The sequence below is a fragment of the Stomoxys calcitrans genome, chromosome 3, assembly GCF_963082655.1.
Source record: "Stomoxys calcitrans chromosome 3, idStoCalc2.1, whole genome shotgun sequence".
Lineage (NCBI taxonomy): Eukaryota > Metazoa > Arthropoda > Insecta > Diptera > Muscidae > Stomoxys > Stomoxys calcitrans.
Window position 1 is genome coordinate 132,033,593 of NC_081554.1, and position 19,243 is coordinate 132,052,835.

General features: G+C 37.2%; 1 protein-coding gene across 7 annotated transcripts in view; it reads right to left on the reverse strand.

Annotated features, from left to right (window-relative positions):
• Positions 1 to 1,162: 1,162 nt before the first annotated feature.
• LOC106085824 (protein outspread) overlaps positions 1,163 to 19,243 on the reverse strand; it is a 561,373-nt gene continuing 543,292 nt past the window's right edge. For 4 of the 7 annotated variants that reach the window (XM_059364395.1, XM_059364394.1, XM_013250248.2 and 1 more), the window contains 3 exons: positions 16,745 to 16,874; positions 11,100 to 12,075; positions 1,163 to 4,913 (listed from right to left, as the gene is read on the reverse strand). In XM_059364395.1, the coding sequence (XP_059220378.1) occupies positions 3,748 to 4,913; positions 11,100 to 12,075; positions 16,745 to 16,874 (2,272 nt within the window). In that variant the 3' untranslated portion in view covers positions 1,163 to 3,747. The remainder of the gene's footprint in view (positions 4,914 to 11,099; positions 12,076 to 16,744; positions 16,875 to 19,243) is intronic. The other 3 variants (XM_013250252.2, XM_013250253.2, XM_013250254.2) reach the window with 3 other exon arrangements.

The window sequence follows — 19,243 nt, forward strand, 5'->3', positions numbered from 1 at the left end:
AAAATAAATTACAATTTACTTTATATGTAGACTAGAGGTTTTTCTGTTTGTTTTTATTGCAACATTTCTATTAAATAGGATTTGAAACTCAAGCAACAATGACAAACCAAATATTGACTTATTGTCGCACGAATAACTGAATGGTTTTTTCATTTTTTGTTTCATTTGTTGCAGATTTCTATGAAAATTCAAAATAAAAAAAAAGCTTGAAAAATTAAAAAAAAAAAATTTAATTTTGGAGATTTTTATGTAAATTCAAAAAAAAAAAATAATAAATTTTATGTAAATGCAAAACAGACGATAAAGGTTACATGACTAAAATTTCTGTAGAATATGCGAAGATGTGAAATAAGAAAAAACTCCAAAAGCTTTAATTTTTGTTAAATTTGGTTCAAATTTGCATGGAGTGTTGTGTTATGACTTCCAACACTCGTGTCAAGTATGGTTCACATCGGCCTTTATCCTGGTGTGGCTCCCATATAAACCGACCTAATAATTTCACTTCTTAAGCCAATGGAAGTCATCCGATTTGGATGAAATTTTGCACAGAGTGTTTTGTTATGACTTCTAATACTCGTTTCAAGTATCAAGTATCGTGTCGTCTAAAAGCTTCAGTTTTTGCCTGGTTTGGCAGAAATTTCGTACACAGATTACAATTATTTTGTGTAAATTTTTGCAGATTCCATGGTGGTTGGTTCTCAAGATTCGACCCGACCGAAATTAACACTTTTTACTTGTTACACATAGAATCGAGGTACACTAATCTAGTCAATCCGTTCGTAATTATTGGTCGCCGACCCCATAAAATTGTATGAATGTATTTTTAATCATCCTCAGTCGATCTAGGCAAGTCCATCGGTCCGATTGTAAAAATCACAATAGCGCTTATTTGAACTTTCCACAGCTACTTTCCATTGACGTCGTTGGGGTGGCTTATATTAAACGGGCCTGAATCGATTTTATGTTACTTTACGTTTTTTGAAATCGTTGTTAATCTGTTATTTGCAATTGAGTCCACCTGAAATTTTGAGACAATGTGCATTTGCCTTCCAGAAGAGACAAAAATGGTCATTTTGAGAAAACCTTTTTATTTTCCGAGCATCTTTCAATGGAACGACCATATTCCCCCAGTTCCTGTTATGTATAGTTTTTTTTTTCAAAATTTTTCATTTTATAGAAAACAAACGGAGCTTGCTCCGTAGTGTCCCCTTTAACACTCATATACGTTTTATTTGAGCCCTATATTGCAATGGTCGATATAAATGTCCTGTTTTGGTAGGGTTTTAAGGTGGGGACATTTCACCCCGAATGTGGGGTGAAATGTCCGTGTCATTGAAGCGCAGAGGTCTGTTCTACTCCCTTATACTTTTCTTTGGATTCCTATATTGTAGTGGGTAAATATGTCCGGTTTGAGGTGTATTTTGGAAGTGAGGTGTCCATCCAGACACTTGACCCTTAAAGTAAATATAAGCTTCGTGGTATACTCTCAAATACTTTTTATATAAGCCCCATATTACCATAGTCGAAAAATAAGTCCTGTTTCATTTGAGCCCTATATTGTCATGATTGATCTACATATATATCCATTTGCGTGGGGTTCTTTTTGGGGTAGACATTTCGCATTTGTGAAATTTGCTATGCTATGGTCGACATATATGTAAGGCTTGGAGAGCGTTTTGGGGCTGGGTTTACCCACAATCACTTGGCGCCAAAACTTTATTACATGATGGGTCACATAACGTTTTTGAGGTGGTTTAAGGAGGTTAAGCGCCACCTTACCAAAAATTTTTAACGGCATTTTTTTAATCTACTCTCGAATTGCTATCATTTGAGTCCTATTTAGCCATGGTCGGCTAATATGCCCATTTGCCTTTCATTGGATGTTTGGGGGAGTTTTGTGGTTGGGGCGGCCCGCTGGGATTTTAGACTCAAATTTTAAGACCATACTCGTATTCTACTCTCCAATAACTTTCATTTGAGACTCGATCGGTCCATTTTTGATTTTGGGTGGTGTTTTTAAGGTAAGGAGGAGGGTGCGCTTCCCTTCCGACAACGAAAAATTATATAGTCTATACTTTCTTCCAGACCAACCTACACAATCTGTAAAAATTTCAAGGTAATCGGATCAGCCGTTTTTGAGTCACAAACAAACACAATTTCAGTTTTATATATAAGAAGATATAATCCGCCTATAAACCGGTCGCCCGACATGACTTTAAATCCCATAAATACTAGTAACGAATTGCTGCGCAAACAGGCAAGACTTTCGTGTACTGTCTTCCCTGCAACCGCTCCCCTTTATTGAAGACGTATCTAGTTCCACACCTCAGATATATTTTCGAACACGTGGAGTTAGAGGGGTTCTGGAGCATCTTGACGTAAATAAATGCCTGGGCCATATGACATATCGTCACTGGGCCTATGGAAGTGTTCTGCGACGGTCGCAATCTTTTTAGCTTTGCTTACAACGCGGATGTCTGCACATAGCGTTGGAACTTTGCGAACGTTCTGTCCATCCTCAAAAAAGTTGGAGCGAACAGTTTCGCGAATAACTGAGCAGTAGCTATATATTCCACGCTTTCTAAGGTAATGTAGAGCATGGTTTACCACCATTTTGTTAGATACTTCGAGTCTAATGGTATTGTACTGGTGGTATTACTGTGGCAACGATGCCGTCGTTCTATGAACCAGTTTGGTAAGTGTACGGTAGCATTAAGCTTTGTCCTTTCTCTCTATCTGAATTTTATTTTCATTGACGATATATAGAGTCTAAGTTTGCGTCCTACATAGTCGTTTGCGGATGACAACATCCTATGCCTTTCTTTTTCATTCGATAATAGGAGATTGAAGACAGAAGGCAGTTGTGAACAAGATACTTTCTTAGGATTTGCTGGCAATTTCTGAGTGGGGACGAATAAACAGAGTAAATAATAATGCACGAAAGACGCTGTGTTGTACACTGTCCCACAAACGATTCACTAACTCATTACAATCGTCCATATTAATCGACATTATTGATATTGAGCAGTCTGGGCAAACATGTACTCGAAGTGTGGAAGATAGCATTCAAGCGCTTTAGCCATCTTTAGCGCTGTACAAATGTTTAACTCCCACTGATTTTTTCAATATCTACACTATGGACATCAGGCCGAAGATGGAATGTAACTCGATACAACCACGGAAATCAGTTTTCTCAGTCGTGACCTAGTGTTGTTTATGAGAAATGCGAGACTTTCGCGAAAATCACACTGGTTTGTAATCGATTGGCCAGTTGATCGAACCTGGCACTACCGACAAAATTGTTTCTATGCACGGTTCGTTCGCGCAAACGACTTCGGGCTAATGCCTTTCACACCATCTAAGACAAACCACCTCGAGTCCTTGAGTATACTATTCTGCGCCTTGAACCGCATATATAGAGTATATTCCCAGAATGTTGGTTGATTTAAAAAAAGGCATAGTCTTACTACACATTATGAGTTTCAGTTTATAATACAAACAAGTGAGCCTTCTAGGTAAATCTATACTTTCGTTCTTCTTATAAGTGAAGTGATTTTCAATTTGGCTTTGATTTTCATTATCATCGTATGATTCTTAAAAAAATATTAGAATATAAAAATTTTGTTTATTTACTACAACATGTAATGAATGTGTTTTCTTTATCTCCAAATTATGCGCTTCTCTAAGAAATATCTTTGGAATGTCACACCTGGTTTCATGCTTTCTACGGCAAATTGGCGTTTTGAGTTAAATTTCCAATTCAAAACGTCTCGATGCATTACTTTGCGATTTTGGTGCAGTGTTTGCAGTTGTTGTTGGTGATGCTAATAAATGTTGCTGATGATTTGAAATGGTGCATGTTCTTGTTGTGTTACTGTCGTTGATGACATAAGTGCTGGTGCTGAGCTCTGCGTCCCTTCCATCTAAGGGAGGGGGCGAGCTGCTAATACGGGATCGTTTCGTTGTCATTGCCATCGCATCCGTATCATGACATATAGTGTTATGGTGGTGATGTTGCTGTGAATGGTTTTGCTGCTGGTGTTTTTGCTCCGAATGGACTCGTCCATAATTACTTGCAGAAGTTGAGCCGTCTGTCGGCATAGGTTGGCTTAGCGTTTGCTGCGGTCTGGAGAGTTGCTGATCGTCATCATCATCAACTAGTTTGGGGTTGGTTGTGTTCGCTATTGCGGCTGTTGCTGCTGCTGTAGCCTTTTCAATGATGTCTGTAAAACTATTTAAATTAATTGCACTTTTCTCGGCTATTTTTAAATGTTTCATATCATTCTTTGCTGTTGCAATTGTAGTGGTGGTTGTGATTGCAGTGTTGTTGGTTTTGTATGTGTTTGGTATAGTTTTGTTGTTGCTGATGCTGTTATTTGTGTTTCTGGTAGTAGTATTAAGTTGCTTTTTATGTTCCATATTAATGAGATAGTTTAAATTTAAATTAATTGTATTATTAGCACTAAAATTCTTTGGTAATTCCACTGGGTTTAGTACAGATTTTAATGTTGTTGATGTGGTTGTGGCCGGTGTTCGGTTTGGTGCTGTTAACTCTTCTTGTGAGGCCTCGGGAAATTCACAAGTAGCCATTGTTCCCGAAATGTCGTTGGCTTTGGCTGGATTTTCCTTAATTTGAAATGTTTTTATTGAACGATAAATTTGCGGTTGTTGCTTTGGTGCAGCGAATTGTTTGTTATTGCTTGACTGTTGGCCTTTTCCTGTCTGTGTTGTTGCTGTTGTTGATGATGATGATTTTATGGTTGTTGCTGCAGACAATTCTGATAGTATTTGAATTTGTTGTTGTTGTTGATGAGCTTTCTGATACCGTGTATGTTTAGTGGTGTTTATTTTCTTTTGATTATTCAAAGTTTTCAAACTTTTACCAAATGTGGTTTTGGATGTTGTTTTTACACCTATACCATTCCGGTGGGGGTATAACATGTGAGGAAACAATAATAATAAAAACATATTAGAGAAATGTTAGCCTTGTGTGTTTAAAATGTTGCAAAGTTAATGTTAACATAAAAAGGCTGGTACTATGTTTTCGATTTTTTTCGCCGATTACTTTTTTTAGATAAAAGATTTTAAAACTTGCGCTAATTTCATTCAGTCGAACTTTCCCTTATTTCTTTTGTAGTGTTTCAAAGAAGTAATCGCGAAAATATGTGAAAAACGAACGAAACGAAAAACGAACGAACATAGTACCAGCCATAAGAGATAAAGTTTTCCAAAATAAATCCAGACCATAGACCAAATAAACAAAATGAACTACATACTACATACATGTACATATAAAAACAAGCATTTTAAAAATTTGTATATAAGCTTTAGTGACATTTAAATGAATGATAAGGTGGTGTGGTGTAACATGTGTTATGAATGAACATTTAAAACAAATGAACTTATAATATATGAAGTTGTTTGTTTTAGGCTATATGTTGACAATACTAAAACATTTAAGAATGCTGGCGGATGAAGTATCTTAAACATTGAGTGGTTGCACGGGTTATAGAAGAATAGAACTGTCTTAGAAAAATTATAGCTCTAGTTAGTGAGGAGGTATCCCAATGCAGCTTGGATTGGCATAAAATGGGCATTCAATGAAACTAGAAAAATTTTCCTAAAATTTTTGGAAATGTGATTTCTGGCGAGTCCCATTGCATTTGACGGTTTCTATATAAAAAAAATATACATTTATAGCTTCAATTTCGAGGTAAGGTGGGATTTTATGTCAAAGTCATTTATATCCACTTTTCTTCTCTAAACGATCATAAAATATTAAGAAAAATATTTTTTTTTTAATATTTAAGAAAAATATATATTTCTTTTCGTTTTTTTTTAACATTTAATAATTTTTTTAACTAATTGTTAAAAAATGTTTAAAAATTATTACTTCAATAAAAACGCCCTTAACAATGAATATAAAAAAATCATTAAAATCCGTTAAGGAATTCGAGAGTGTGGGGTTAATGGTTTAGGAAAAAAGTGTTTCCGGCTTAGTTAGGTTAGGTTGGATTAGAGTGAGTGTCTATTATTTAAACAGACTCACTCAGACAAGTTTAGTCTATTGTGATAGCACAGAAGCGGAAGACCAGGCCCTTATTGGGAATCGAACCCACGACCCCCGCACTCATCAGCTACCAATACTTAGTTCCTTTACGGGTTGCCTTTGGGGTAATTTTTTTTTGCTGGGTAAATTAAGCAGTTTAAAGTGGCATCGTTTTGAGTATAAATTGTGTTCCTTTTTTCAATAATTTGAGAAATATTCCAAAAAAGCTAATCCTATTTCCTTCAAGTTTTTTTTAAACTTTGGACATCCAAACCTATTAGTTTCTCTCTTTTTTCATAAAGCGCAGGTATGGCTTATTAAAAAAAAATTAGCAGATGTTCAAATGACATCATTACTTGTCTGGTGTTCTTCGTTATCACGAGAACCTTAGCTGAGAGCTACCGGGCGCGTCCACAGGTTGCGGATAGTGGAATGCTTCCTATGAAGTAGCATCAACTGCAGTCGCGGACAATCAGCGGTATCGACTGGAGAGTCTCAGTGAGGCCGGGTGGCACCGGCTCTTGTATCGAATATCATACGCACTCAGTATTGAAGCAAGAGCCGGTGCCTGCCGGCCGCCCTCTCACTGAGACTCTCCACTCGATACCGCTGATTGTCCGCGACTGCAGTTGATGCTACTCCGTATATGAAGCAACCCACAAACTCTCAGCTATGCTGGTGGTAATGACGGTGAACACCACACTAATCGTAACTGAGAGTTCCAACCCTTTTGGTACTCATAGCCATCCCGTGCCGGGGGATCAATTGGCTGTAGACAAATGCAAATTTTATTAAATATTAATGGAGCTTCAACAGTAGGTATTTGCAGTCAACAAATATGTTTGAAGATTTATAAAAACATTAATATGAAAGTGTGTAGACAATGTGTGAGAGATTTGCTTTTGAATATGTTATCGGTGTGTCAAAGTACGTGAGTTAAGACAGCCATTGTATAGATTTGCAGACATAGAATATATAGAGTTCACACAGGTGGGCAGAGTGACAGAGAAAGTAAGTGTGAGCTGTAAAAGTTTTCGAATCGAACAAAACGAGCACAATACACCTATATCAAATAAGTATCAGCTATAAGGGATCTAATGTACGAGTAGTATTTCTATTAGTTATCATCTTATTTCGATTTTAAGTTAGTGTTAGATTTTAATTTGCTCCACTGCGCCTTCTTTAACAATATAGGGAATAAACTTATCCTTTGAATATTCATATTCCACCTTTTAATGGCTTTTTTCGAAATACCATACTGTAAGATTGATATGTATGTTTCATGAATGACAGTATGCCCTACTCTTCAGATTGGTCCAAAAGTTCGCTCGGAAGGGTTATGTTTGTTGCGGCCAAATTCAATACGTCTCACATAGCCCGTTTGAGAGATTTTTGAGGGATAACCTAGCTGACCTGATATTATATTCGATTTGGATGTCAGATACGAATTTAATGTAAATTTGATCAATTACATTTCATTTGGGAACAGGAGCTAATTTCTATCTTATCCATGAGTGCTGTCCGATAAAATTTTGTTTACCTATATGATACAAAACCAAAAACCTATGAGGTGAATCCCATACTTTCATTATTGCTTAACATTTTAATACTAATGCTCCTCTTCTAAATACCTTTAATTTATTTCCAAGATAGCCATTATCAGTCTACATGTCCTCAATGCTGGCTTTTAACCTCCAAATACCTTTCAATAAATCTTTGAACCTCCTATTGCCATATTTTGTCTACATGCCTGTTTGAAGGGCGCCTCCAGAAACTTGGTCATACCACTGGGTTTCAGGGTTGTATTTTACTCTTAAATATCTTTTATTTCAACCTCATATTTCCATACACGCAAAAGAAAGAAAATAAACTTCTTTCTCTCTCTTCTGCTGGCAAATAAAGTACGCGAACGACTTCCGATAATAATTTGTGTAAATTTGCAAAAATGTTTGAGTACGCAAACACTCTTACTGTCAAACAATTTCTACGCTGCAGAAATTCGCCTGTTTCCTCCAGCCTGGCGCCGTTTAGAGCCGGGTTTTTTGTTTGTGGTATCGTAAATATGAGCATTTTATTCACCTATGTCAAAATTGTCATTTACCCAGACGAAGTACAGTTTTACCAAAGCCGAAGTTAGAATCAAAGTGTGACAGATTCACGACTATCGTTCAATGGTAAAAATAGTCAAACTGATTTGTTTGTCGATAATATATCGAAACGTTTTATTTTTTGCGTGTAGCTAATACTTTTCATTTGAGTTCCATATTTTTATGGCCGGTACACATGTATGTATGTCCAGCTTAGTGGTTGGTCCATTTAAGCCCCAAATTGCCATAGTTAGTTTGTATGTCCTGTTGAAGGATAGTAGTAGTAGTAGTTGTAACCACATTTTCATGTGGAGGTGGCGATCTTCGTCAAGGTCCTATAGGTGAGCAAACTCGTTCCGGTCCAAAGGACCGATCGCCGCGAGAACAGGGTGGCCATTGGTTATTTAAAAGTGCCAATGACTCGCCTTATCATATCGAGCATCGTAGACACTGAGTATTTGTGCAAGAGCCGGTGCTGACCCGACCCGACCTCTCACAGAGACACTCCGCTCGATACCGCCGATTGTCCGCGACTTCAGTTACAGCTACTACGGATGAAACATTCCACTATCCACAGCCTGTGGACGCGCCCGGTAGCTCGTAGCTAAGCTTCTCGTGACAGCAATGGACACCACACAGATCGGACCTCAATGTTCCAGTTTGTGTGGTGCTTTGGGGGGTGCGTGGCTCCCCAGACGACCCTGAAAGTAGATAACAAATATGTGTTCTATTCTCAAATATGTACCATTCATCTGGGTGCCATGGTAGGTAATATGTATGTATATATCCACTACCGAATGATAGGGGCACATTCATCAATTTGTAACACTTAGAAATATCCACTTCTTATAAATTATATACATATATTCTTTTTCATCGAACATTTCTAAGACGATCTACCAATGTCCGTCTGTCTGTTATTTAAAATTACGTTTCAGTCTTCAAAAATTAAGATATTGAGATGAAACTTTGAAACCGATAGTTTTCCCCATTTTGTGCAGATCGATCCATATATCCGTTTAGGATTAAATCGCTTAGTCCGTTTTTACATGTTGTATATAAGAATATATAACTGATAGATACGATAATTTTTATACCCTCCACATAGGATATACAGGGGTATATATAGGGGTATACTAATTTCATCATTCCGTTTGTAACACCTCGAAATATGCATCTAAGACCCCATAAAGTATATTTATTCTTGATCGTCATGACATTATAAGTCGAATTAGCCATGTCCGTCCGTCTGTCGAAAGCACTTGAAATTTTGCACAAATACTTTTCATTAGGGTAGGCCGGTTGGAATTGAAAATGGGTCAAATCGGTTCATGTTTTGATATAGCTGCCATATAAACCGACCTTGGGTCTTGACTTCTAGAGGGAGAAATTCTTATCCGATTTGGCTGAAATTTTGCATTTAACGTTCTGGTATGACTCCCAATAACTGTGCCAAGTGTAGTCTAAATCAGTCGATATAGCCGCGATATAAACCGACCTCCTGATTAGACAATATCTGTGCTAAGTATGGTTGAAATCGGTTGATAACCTGAAATTGCTGTCATAGAAACCGATTTTGGGTCTTGACTTCTTCAGCTTCTAGAGGGCGCAATTCTTATCCGATTTGGCCGAAATTTTGCATGGAGTGTTTTATTTTGTCTATATTCTGATATAGCCGCCTAGAGGGCGCAATTCTTATCCAATATGGTTGAAATTTTGCATGTGTCGTTTTGGTATGACTTCCAATAACTGTTCCAAGTTTGGTCTAAATCGGCATGTAGCCTGATATAGCTACCATATAAACCGAATTCCCAGTTTGACTTTTTGAGCCCCTGAAGGACGAAATTATTACTCGATTTGCCTGAAATTTTGTAGGTGGTGTTTTTCTATAACTGGTGTTTTTGTATTTGAAAAAGTTTTTTAAGGAACTTGTTTTATTGTATATAAATTTTTAACAGAATCCATGGTGGTGGGTTTTCAAGATTTAACGCGGCCGAACTAAACACGTTTTTACTTGTTTATCACACATTTTCTTTGCTCCAAACCTGATACTTTGTAATCGAGAGTGATTTCAGAACTATTCAAAATGAATGTTCGTCCATTTTACCAATGGTATCCTAAAAATGGCTTAATTTATTTTAAGTTGGTAACTATGTGGTTCGGAGCGCTTCGCTGCACCATAAAATGGCAGAGGATCAGGACTTTCTTGGTTTGTCGTTTTTTGCTATCTGCGTTCAAAATCATACAATCAAGTACCATATCGGTTGCAATATTTTAAAGAGTAAATGGTTCTACCTGTGTCTAGTTTTTATTTGACCCCATAAGCCTTTAAATTTAGGCCGTTTGAGGATCTTTTTTCTCTTAAAGACCTTAAATTTGTGTACCATTTTGTCCCGATTGGGTGAAGCGGCCCCCCACATCAGGTCCAACATTGTCCCGCGTTGTTCCAACCAGCCTTCATGACCTATTGGGTGGTGATTTTTAAAATTTGTTACTGGGTTAATGAGATGACTCTGTCATTCAGAAATGGATTTTGGTGAAAATAAGCCACTAGTTTTTCATGCATTCATAATTCCTTTACTATTATCGGTACAGTTCCAAGTTTAGATATTACTTTTCAACTTCAAGGAAACTAATAGGTGAGTTGCTTTGAAGCAACTGGCACTTAGCAAAGTAAAATGTTTGCATCAAGAATGATGTTTATATACAGATAGATTGAAACTGGACTGATATCGACTAACGTAACGATTTCATTATATTGACACAATAGAAAGTCTTCTGTTTCTGTACTTAAAAGACCAAAAACGTTGAAACCTAATGTATACCTATATTAAACTATCTTGCAGGACCTTCTACTCGTTTTGAGATATTCTACTAGTGTGTTTGTGCTTGTTTCATTGTTCGTTCGTTCACCGTAGCTGTGGGTTATGTGATGTTGGTGTTGTTGTGGAGTTTGTGATTACCTTCAAAGTTTAACATCCTATTTTGATAGTTGAACAAATTGGTTTGTTTGTAACATGGCTCATAGGAGTAACGACAATTGGTGTTTAAACTATCTTCGGTATCTTGGGAAAATCTACTACCGACAACAGCAACGCAAGCAGCCACCGCATGGCCACTGCCGCAACCACCATCCTCAGCAGCAGAGACAGCATCAACATCATCATTATCGTTGTGATTGCCAGCAGAAATGGCTACAACGTCATTTTCACTGGAGCCAAAGCCAACAACACCACTTAAGTTTATAGAAGATTTTTGTTTGGTGTTCTTGTTGGTGCTATTGATTGGAACCACCAATCCAGAAGCCCAAGTCACTGGCAAAGAAATGACATTAGTAAGTGGTATTGCTTCTGACGCTGTTGTTGTTGCAGCTTCGTTGGTTCTACTGGTGGTGCCAGGACAACAGATGGAGCTGGTGAAGCTTGGAGTCGGTGTAGTAGTAGTGATGGTGGTGGTGGTAATCAAATTTGTGTTATTAGTTATTGATGTTGTTGCATCGCAAGAAGGTGAAGTGTAGTTTACCGCAGCAACATGATCAATGCCATGGTCATTATGGCTATTGTGAACACGATCATCAACGAGAATTTTTCGATCAGGAATGTAACATGTTTTTACCGGAGTTCTGGTGGTGGTTGTAGCGGCAGTATTTGAAGCTGTGATGATGATAGATTGTGATTGCTGATGATGTTGCTTTATCTTCAATGGCTGAGGTGGTGCTGATGTTGGAGCTGATGCTGTTAGAGATAGTTCTAGGGCTCTCATTGTTTTTGTCTGTTCGTGTTGCTGCTGTTTTTGTTGTTGCCAGTATTGGCCGGTTCGATTTTGTCCATGAACTTGTTCGCGGCTGTCTTTGCAATGGTTTGCATCTTCATTCCGTTCATTCAGCATCCTGGTTTCCTTACTACCATCTTGATTATAATTCCTTGTTGCATGCACATGCTTTTGTGTGGTTGTTGTTTTTTTTTGGTGTAGATTTTAATAACAATTTGTTGGTTGGAATTATTATAGGTGTTGTCGTTGTGTTAGTAGGTTGTAGTAGTTTTTTTACGTACATATTTACATACATATACAAAAAAAAACTCTAAGTCAACTTGTGTAATAGGGTGTAACGAAATATGATTAAGGGTTAAAGGAAAACTGACAGACGGTATAGAATTAAAAAAAAAAACAGTAAGAACAAGGGCAGCGAAGCAGTAATACAGCTGAAGAACAGCAAGGCTGCAGTCCCCGGTGCGTTGGACTATTCAAGAGTGGAGTGACACGACACGGCATATGCATCGGCTGCTCGGCGCAGTCTAACTATAAGAATGCACACCGATACTTGTCATGGTTGTTGAGAGTCATAACAAAATATTTCTTGCAAAATTTTAATCAAATTAAATTTTAACTGCTGGAGGCCACCGTGGCGCAAAGGTTAGCATCTCCGCCTATGAAGCCGAACGCCTGGGTTCAAATCACTGCGTGAACATCAAAAATTTTTCTGAGGTGGTTATCCCCTTACTAATGCTGGCTACATTTGTGAGGTATCCTGCCATGTTAAAACTTTTCTACCAAGTGGTGTCGCTATGCGGCACGCCGTTCGCACTCAGCATAAAAAAAGGAGGCCCCTTATCAATGAGCATAACTTTTAATCGGACTGCACTCATTGATATAAGAGAAGTATCCCCTGTTCTTTAATGGAATGTTCACGGGAAATTTGGTAATTTGGTAAATAATAACTGCTGCTTATATACCGGTTGCGTATTCTTGGGGTCTCAGAAGACAAATCGAAGGACCATTTTATATTGGAGCTGTATCGAAATATGAACCGATTTAGCACATTTGCAATCACGACCTACATCGATAGAAAGTATCTGTACAAAAGTTAAAGCGGTTTGTTCGCCCGCTAAAGTGATCTTCACAGACGGACGGACATGAGCATGCCTAAATCGACTTAGAATAACAAGACAATCCAGAATATAAAGGGTGATTTTTTTGAGGTTAGGATTTTCATGCATTAGTATTTGACAGATCACGTGGGATTTCAGACATGGTGTCAAAGAGAAAGATGCTCAGTATGCTTTGACATTTCATCATGAATAGACTTACTAACGAGCAACGCTTGCAAATCATTGAATTTTATTACCAAAATCAGTGTTCGGTTCGAAATGTGTTCATTCACCGTAACGTTGCGTCCAACAGCATCTTTGAAAAAATACGGTCCAATGATTCCACCAGCGTACAAACCACACCAAACAGTGCATTTTTCGGGATGCATGGGCAGTTCTTGAACGGCTTCTGGTTGCTCTTCACTCCAAATGCGGCAATTTTGCTTATTTACGTAGCCATTCAACCAGAAATGAGCCTCATCGCTGAACAAAATTTGAACACATTTCGAACCGAACACTGATTTTGGTAATAAAATTCAATGATTTGCAAGCGTTGCTCGTTAGTAAGTCTATTCATGATGAAATGTCAAAGTATACTGAGCATCTTTCTCTTTGACACCATGTCTGAAATCCCACGTGATCTGTCAAATACTAATGCATGAAAATCCTAACCTCAAAAAAATCACCCTTTATATACGTTGTATGTTTTCAAATCGATATTTCGAGGTGTTACAAATACTATCGTATTGTGGTGAGAATTTAAATCTGTAGTTAAGAAATAATTGGGCTTTGCCAAATTTTTGTCGATTACAAAGCCGCTTTCGGCGGACTTAGGTATTTCAAGCCACGAAATTTGACCTTAAATTTTTATACCACTTACTACAGAAGTAAAATTGATTTGACCTTTCAAGATACAATGTAAAGTAAAGGCCTAAGCTTTAATATAGACAAAAAGTAGAAAAAGTTTGTTTTTGCCAGTTCTAACTAAATTTCCCATGAATATTCCATTGAGGAACAGGGTAAACTTCTCTCCTTTCTTTTTAGCCCCATCGATGATCGATAGATACCTTTTATTTGAGTTACATATTGTCCCGATCGGTCCACTTCTATTTTTGGGAGGAGGGTCCGATCCCTTTGCGATATCAAAAAATATATAACTTCTTACTCCTTTCAGATCAACCTACATAATCTGTGAAAATGTCGAGAAAATCGGTTAAGTGATGTTTGAGTCTACACTGAACAAACAAATAAACAAACCCGCTTCCAAATCCTTTTTATTTAAATCTCACATTGACCTATACGTTCGCTTGGGGTTCTTTTAGGTGCAGGGCGGCTCCAGGTACTAAGGTCGAAAATTCTTTTGACATTTTCTTCCCCAATACCTCTCCCCATTATATAGTGATGGGTAAAACACAAATTAACCAAGTATTTCCCTTTGAAAGCTATTACACTCAGCCAAATTTGTTATTCAAAACAGCAAACATGTTTGCTAAAACATCAGTTTTTGTCTGCTGAAAATGGGAAAGCGGACATTACTACTATTTCAGCAAACATGAGGCTGCTGTAGTAACAAGCATTTCGGTCAGCTAAATCAGCAAAGAAAAAATGCTTTTCAGTACAAAAATCTGCTGATAAAATATTATGCTATTTTTTATGTTTGCCTGTTACTTGTTTTGATTACTTTAGGCATTTTTTAGAATTTTTTTACCCACCACCATAGGATAGGGGTATACTAATCTAGTCATTCCGTTTGTAACACCTCGAAATATACGTCTAAAACCCCATTAAGTATATATGTATTCTTGATCGTCTCGACGTTCTGAGTCCATCTAGCCATGTCCGTCCGTCCGTTTGTCAAAATCACGGTAGAGGTCGAACGCGTAAAGCTGGCCGGTTGCAATTATGCACAGGTACATAATATCGATATGCTGCAAATGGGCCATATTGGTTCAGATTTAGATATAGCTCCCATATAAACCGATCTCCCGATTTCACTTCTTGAGCTCCTGGTAGCCGTAATTTTGGTCCGACTTGGCTGAAATTTTGCATGTTATTTCTGTTATAATTTCCATCATCTGTGCCAAGTACGGTTCAAATCGGTCTATATCCTGATATAGCTTCCATATAAACCGATCTCCCGATTTGACTTCTTGAGCCCCTGAAAGCCGCAATTTTTGTCCGATTTGGCAGAAATTTGTCATGTAGTGTTCTGTTATAACTTCCAACACGTGTTGCACATGCATGTTGAAGGTCATGGGAGAAACCGTTGTACAAAATTTCAAATCGGATGACAATTGCGTCATGAGTCAAGAAGTCAAGATTGGTTTTTAATACCAGCTATATCAAGTTATTGACCGATTTAAACTATACTTAGCACATGTGTTGGAAATCATAACAAAACACTTCATGAACAATTTCAGCCAAATCGGATTCGAATTGCGCCCTCAAGTTTGAAGTCATTACACATAACATGCCAAATTTCAGCCAAATCGGATAAGAATTGCGCCCTCTAGAGCCATAGGAAATCAAGACCCAGGCTTTATGTGGCAGTTATATCAGGTTATGTACCGATTTGAAATATACTTATCACAGTTGTCGAAAGTAATAATAAAGCACCTCATGCAAAATTTCATCCAAATCGGATGAGATTTGCGCGCACTAGTGGCTCAAGAAGCCAAGATCCTAGATCGGTTTATATGGCAGCTTAGTACATTTGTTGGAAGTCGTAACAAAACATCTTATGTCAAATTTTAGCCAAAACGGATAATAATTGCACCCTCTAGGCTTCAAGAAGTCAAGATCCAAGATGAGTTTATATGGCTATATCCCCAAAAGGCCCAATTCTAATTCGATTTGACTGAAATTTTACACATTTAATTCAATGAGCAAAGCAATTCTTTTATTTTATCCTTTGTTTATCTAAAAAGAGATACCGGCAAAGAAATCGACAAATGCGATCCATGGTGGAGGGTATATAAGATTCGGCCCGGCCGAACTTAGCACGCTTTTACTTGATTCATATAGACTGCAAAAAGAGACTGACGTCCAAAATGTATCTATATCGTTAAAAAAAATTATAAAAACCATCGATACAGCTCAAATGTTACGTGCTCAAAAATCTTTTATTTCTCTGTCTATCCGCTGTTTCTATTTTTTCGCACATAAATGTATGCAATCTTATTTTAAGCGCTTGCACTTATAGGCCAGTGGTGTGCTTTCATCATGAAATCGATTTAATTTTGAATATAGCTGTCGTATATTAGTATTGACCGATTAGCCGTTATGCTTAAATTTCTTCGGAGATGGATCCTTCGCGGATGGATTACTTAAGAGATATTTCGTTGCACCCTATTGTTCATGTTGGTTATTTTTCCAATACGGTTCCATGCATATGTATGTAATATGTGTTCTTTATGTTTTTTGCAAAAAAAGTTTCAAAACAAAATATTGTTAATAGCCCAGATACGAATAAAAATAATATCTATTTTGTTTGCATGTATTGTATGATTCTTGTATAGATTAGGATTATAATCTGCTACATGCAAAAAATACAACTACATAGCTTGTCTAGAGTAAACTATAAACTGATGATTAGCTGGTTAGTTACATATTAGGTTACTTATGTAGTAATATGTGTATAGAGTATCCTGTTTTAGTTGTTGTTTGAACAGTAATTTAGTGTTTATATTTGTTTCTAAGAATGCGCCTTAACTTATAGGCTAAATAAAGTCAATACCAACCTCACTATCTTGACACACAGCTCCATCATCATTGTCATCTCCATCATCTTTTTGTCTCGTCAAACCTTGGACGTATAGCATATCTTTGGTAGGATCCTCGGATGCCAAATGGGCTCGGAATTGTTTGTTTCTTGGAAATAAGATATAAACATTTTCGTTAAAGGACTCGGTAATGTAATTTGAAAGAGATATATTATGTGTAGCATTGAGTCCACTAATGTTAATACATATTTTGCGTGTTTGTCCCTTTGGTTTAAATGTCTATTTGGAGCATAATTGTCCCAAATTTTTATTTAAGTGCCGTATTTTACTCTCAAATAACTTTTGTTTGAGTCCCATATTGTCCCGTTCGATGTACATGTCCATTTGGGGCACAATATTGGGGTGGGTTGATCTGCCTGGGAATAGACAGCAAGTTTTTATATAAGTTTTGTATTCTACTTCCAATTACCTTTTCTTTGATATTCATATTGCCCCACACGGAAAACATGTCCCCATTTGGGCCTCAAATGTTATGAGCGTCAAATAATCTGGGCGTTCCCCCAGATTATTTCACAACAAAGTTTTTTTTTTACCAATTTCGTATTTTCGGTTGGTTACCATAAGCCTGCAAACGAAATTTCGTTTTAATCAGTTCGCCCATTGCCGAGATTTGCCGATTTTGAAAAATGAGGTAAGGGAAATCAAAAAAAGGTGTACCCTTTATCCATCGGGGGCTCAAATTCTACCATCTGTGAAAATTTCATGAAAATCGGATCAGCCGTTTTTGAATCTATAGGTTACATACAAACAAACAAAGCGCAGCACTTTCATTTGTATAAAAGTGATATACAACAAGCAAAAATGCATTAAGTTCGGCCGGGCTGAACTTTGGATTCCCATCCCCTCGGGCATATATGTAAACCACCTTTCGTCATAGTCCGATAAAAACGCATAATTGCCTCTATAGCAGCTATGACGAAATATGATCGGATTTTATTGAGTGGTCTAGTAAGTACAAGTAATTGTTCAATTTTGTAGAACACAATAGTGGTCTTTTTGGTAGCTATATCCAAATATAGACCGATCTGAACCATAAACGACATGGATGTCGAAAATCCTGTGTCAAAATCAGATTATAAATGCGCCTTTTATGGGGCCAAGAATTTAAATCGAGGGATCGGTCTATATGGCAGCTATATCTAAATCTGGACCGATCTGGGCCAAATTGCAGAAACATGTCGAAGAGCCTAACACAACTCACCGTCCCAAGTTTCGGCGAAACCGGACAATAAATGCACCTTTTATAGGACCAAAACCTTAAATCGAGAGATCGGTCTATATGGCAGCTATATCCCAATCTGGACCGATTTAAGCCAAACTGAAGAAGAATGTCGAAGGGCCACAATTCGCTGCCACAAATTTCAGTAAAACCGAATAATAAATGTAGCTTTTATGGGCCTAAGACCTTAAACCTGCCTATGTACAAAGAAAGAATCTGTGGAAAGTTTCAGCTCAATATCTCTATTTTTTAAAACTGTAGTGTGATTTCAACAGACGGTCGGATATGGCTTTGTTGGGTCGGAAATGGATATTTCGATGTGTTTCAATTAAAATGACAAAATAAATATACACCCATCCTTTGGTGATGGGTATAAAAATTGGATTCAAAGTCAAAATTGGTACAAATGTATCAAGGATGTGGTCTAAGGATTAAATTATAAATTTGACCGCTAATGGACTATCAGTTAGCTATATAACAAATTTCGAGTGAAACTACTTTTATACCTTTGAAAACAATGGATAAAAACGAGTCTCGTGTGTTAATAAAGTATTGCTTTTCAATGTTGAAAGCGGGGCTTGGCTTAATAATCATTATTCGGAGACTGTAAAAGGAAAATCAACAGCTGAAAAGCAGCGTGCTGAAATGAGGGCTGAGGACAATACACTCAGTGGGCTCCCCAAAGAGGCTGATACTCACTATAACGTCAAAAATGTCCACAAAATAATATTGGATGACAGTTAAGTCTTTCGAAAAAGCCAAATTATATGAACTGTTCTTTGAATTGCTTGCTGAACCATGGTACTCTCCAAATCTGGTCTCCAGCACCTTTTCCCAGTTCTCACATCTCAAGAGAATTGTATTTCCGAAGAAATTATGGTCGATTTGGAGTTTTAAGACATATCGCACTTTAAAAGCTGTATTGAAAAATATTTTGATCTCTATAATCAGTCATACAGTTGCCCTTAAAGATAATTAAAATTGATTGAATAAAAAAAATCGATTGTATCAAAAGATTTGTTTCTTATTATCCTACAAAATCACCCACAGTTTTTGGTTTCAAATAATGTGGTGCCATGAACAAAACACACGAAATACGTTTAATTAAGTTTCATTGATGGATCTAATTCCAACATTAACATTAGGGTGATGACGATTTGAGTTTTTTTTCAAAAATTATTTCCTGCTGCACGAATGCATGAATTTTCGTTTATTAAATATTAAAATTGCACTTATTC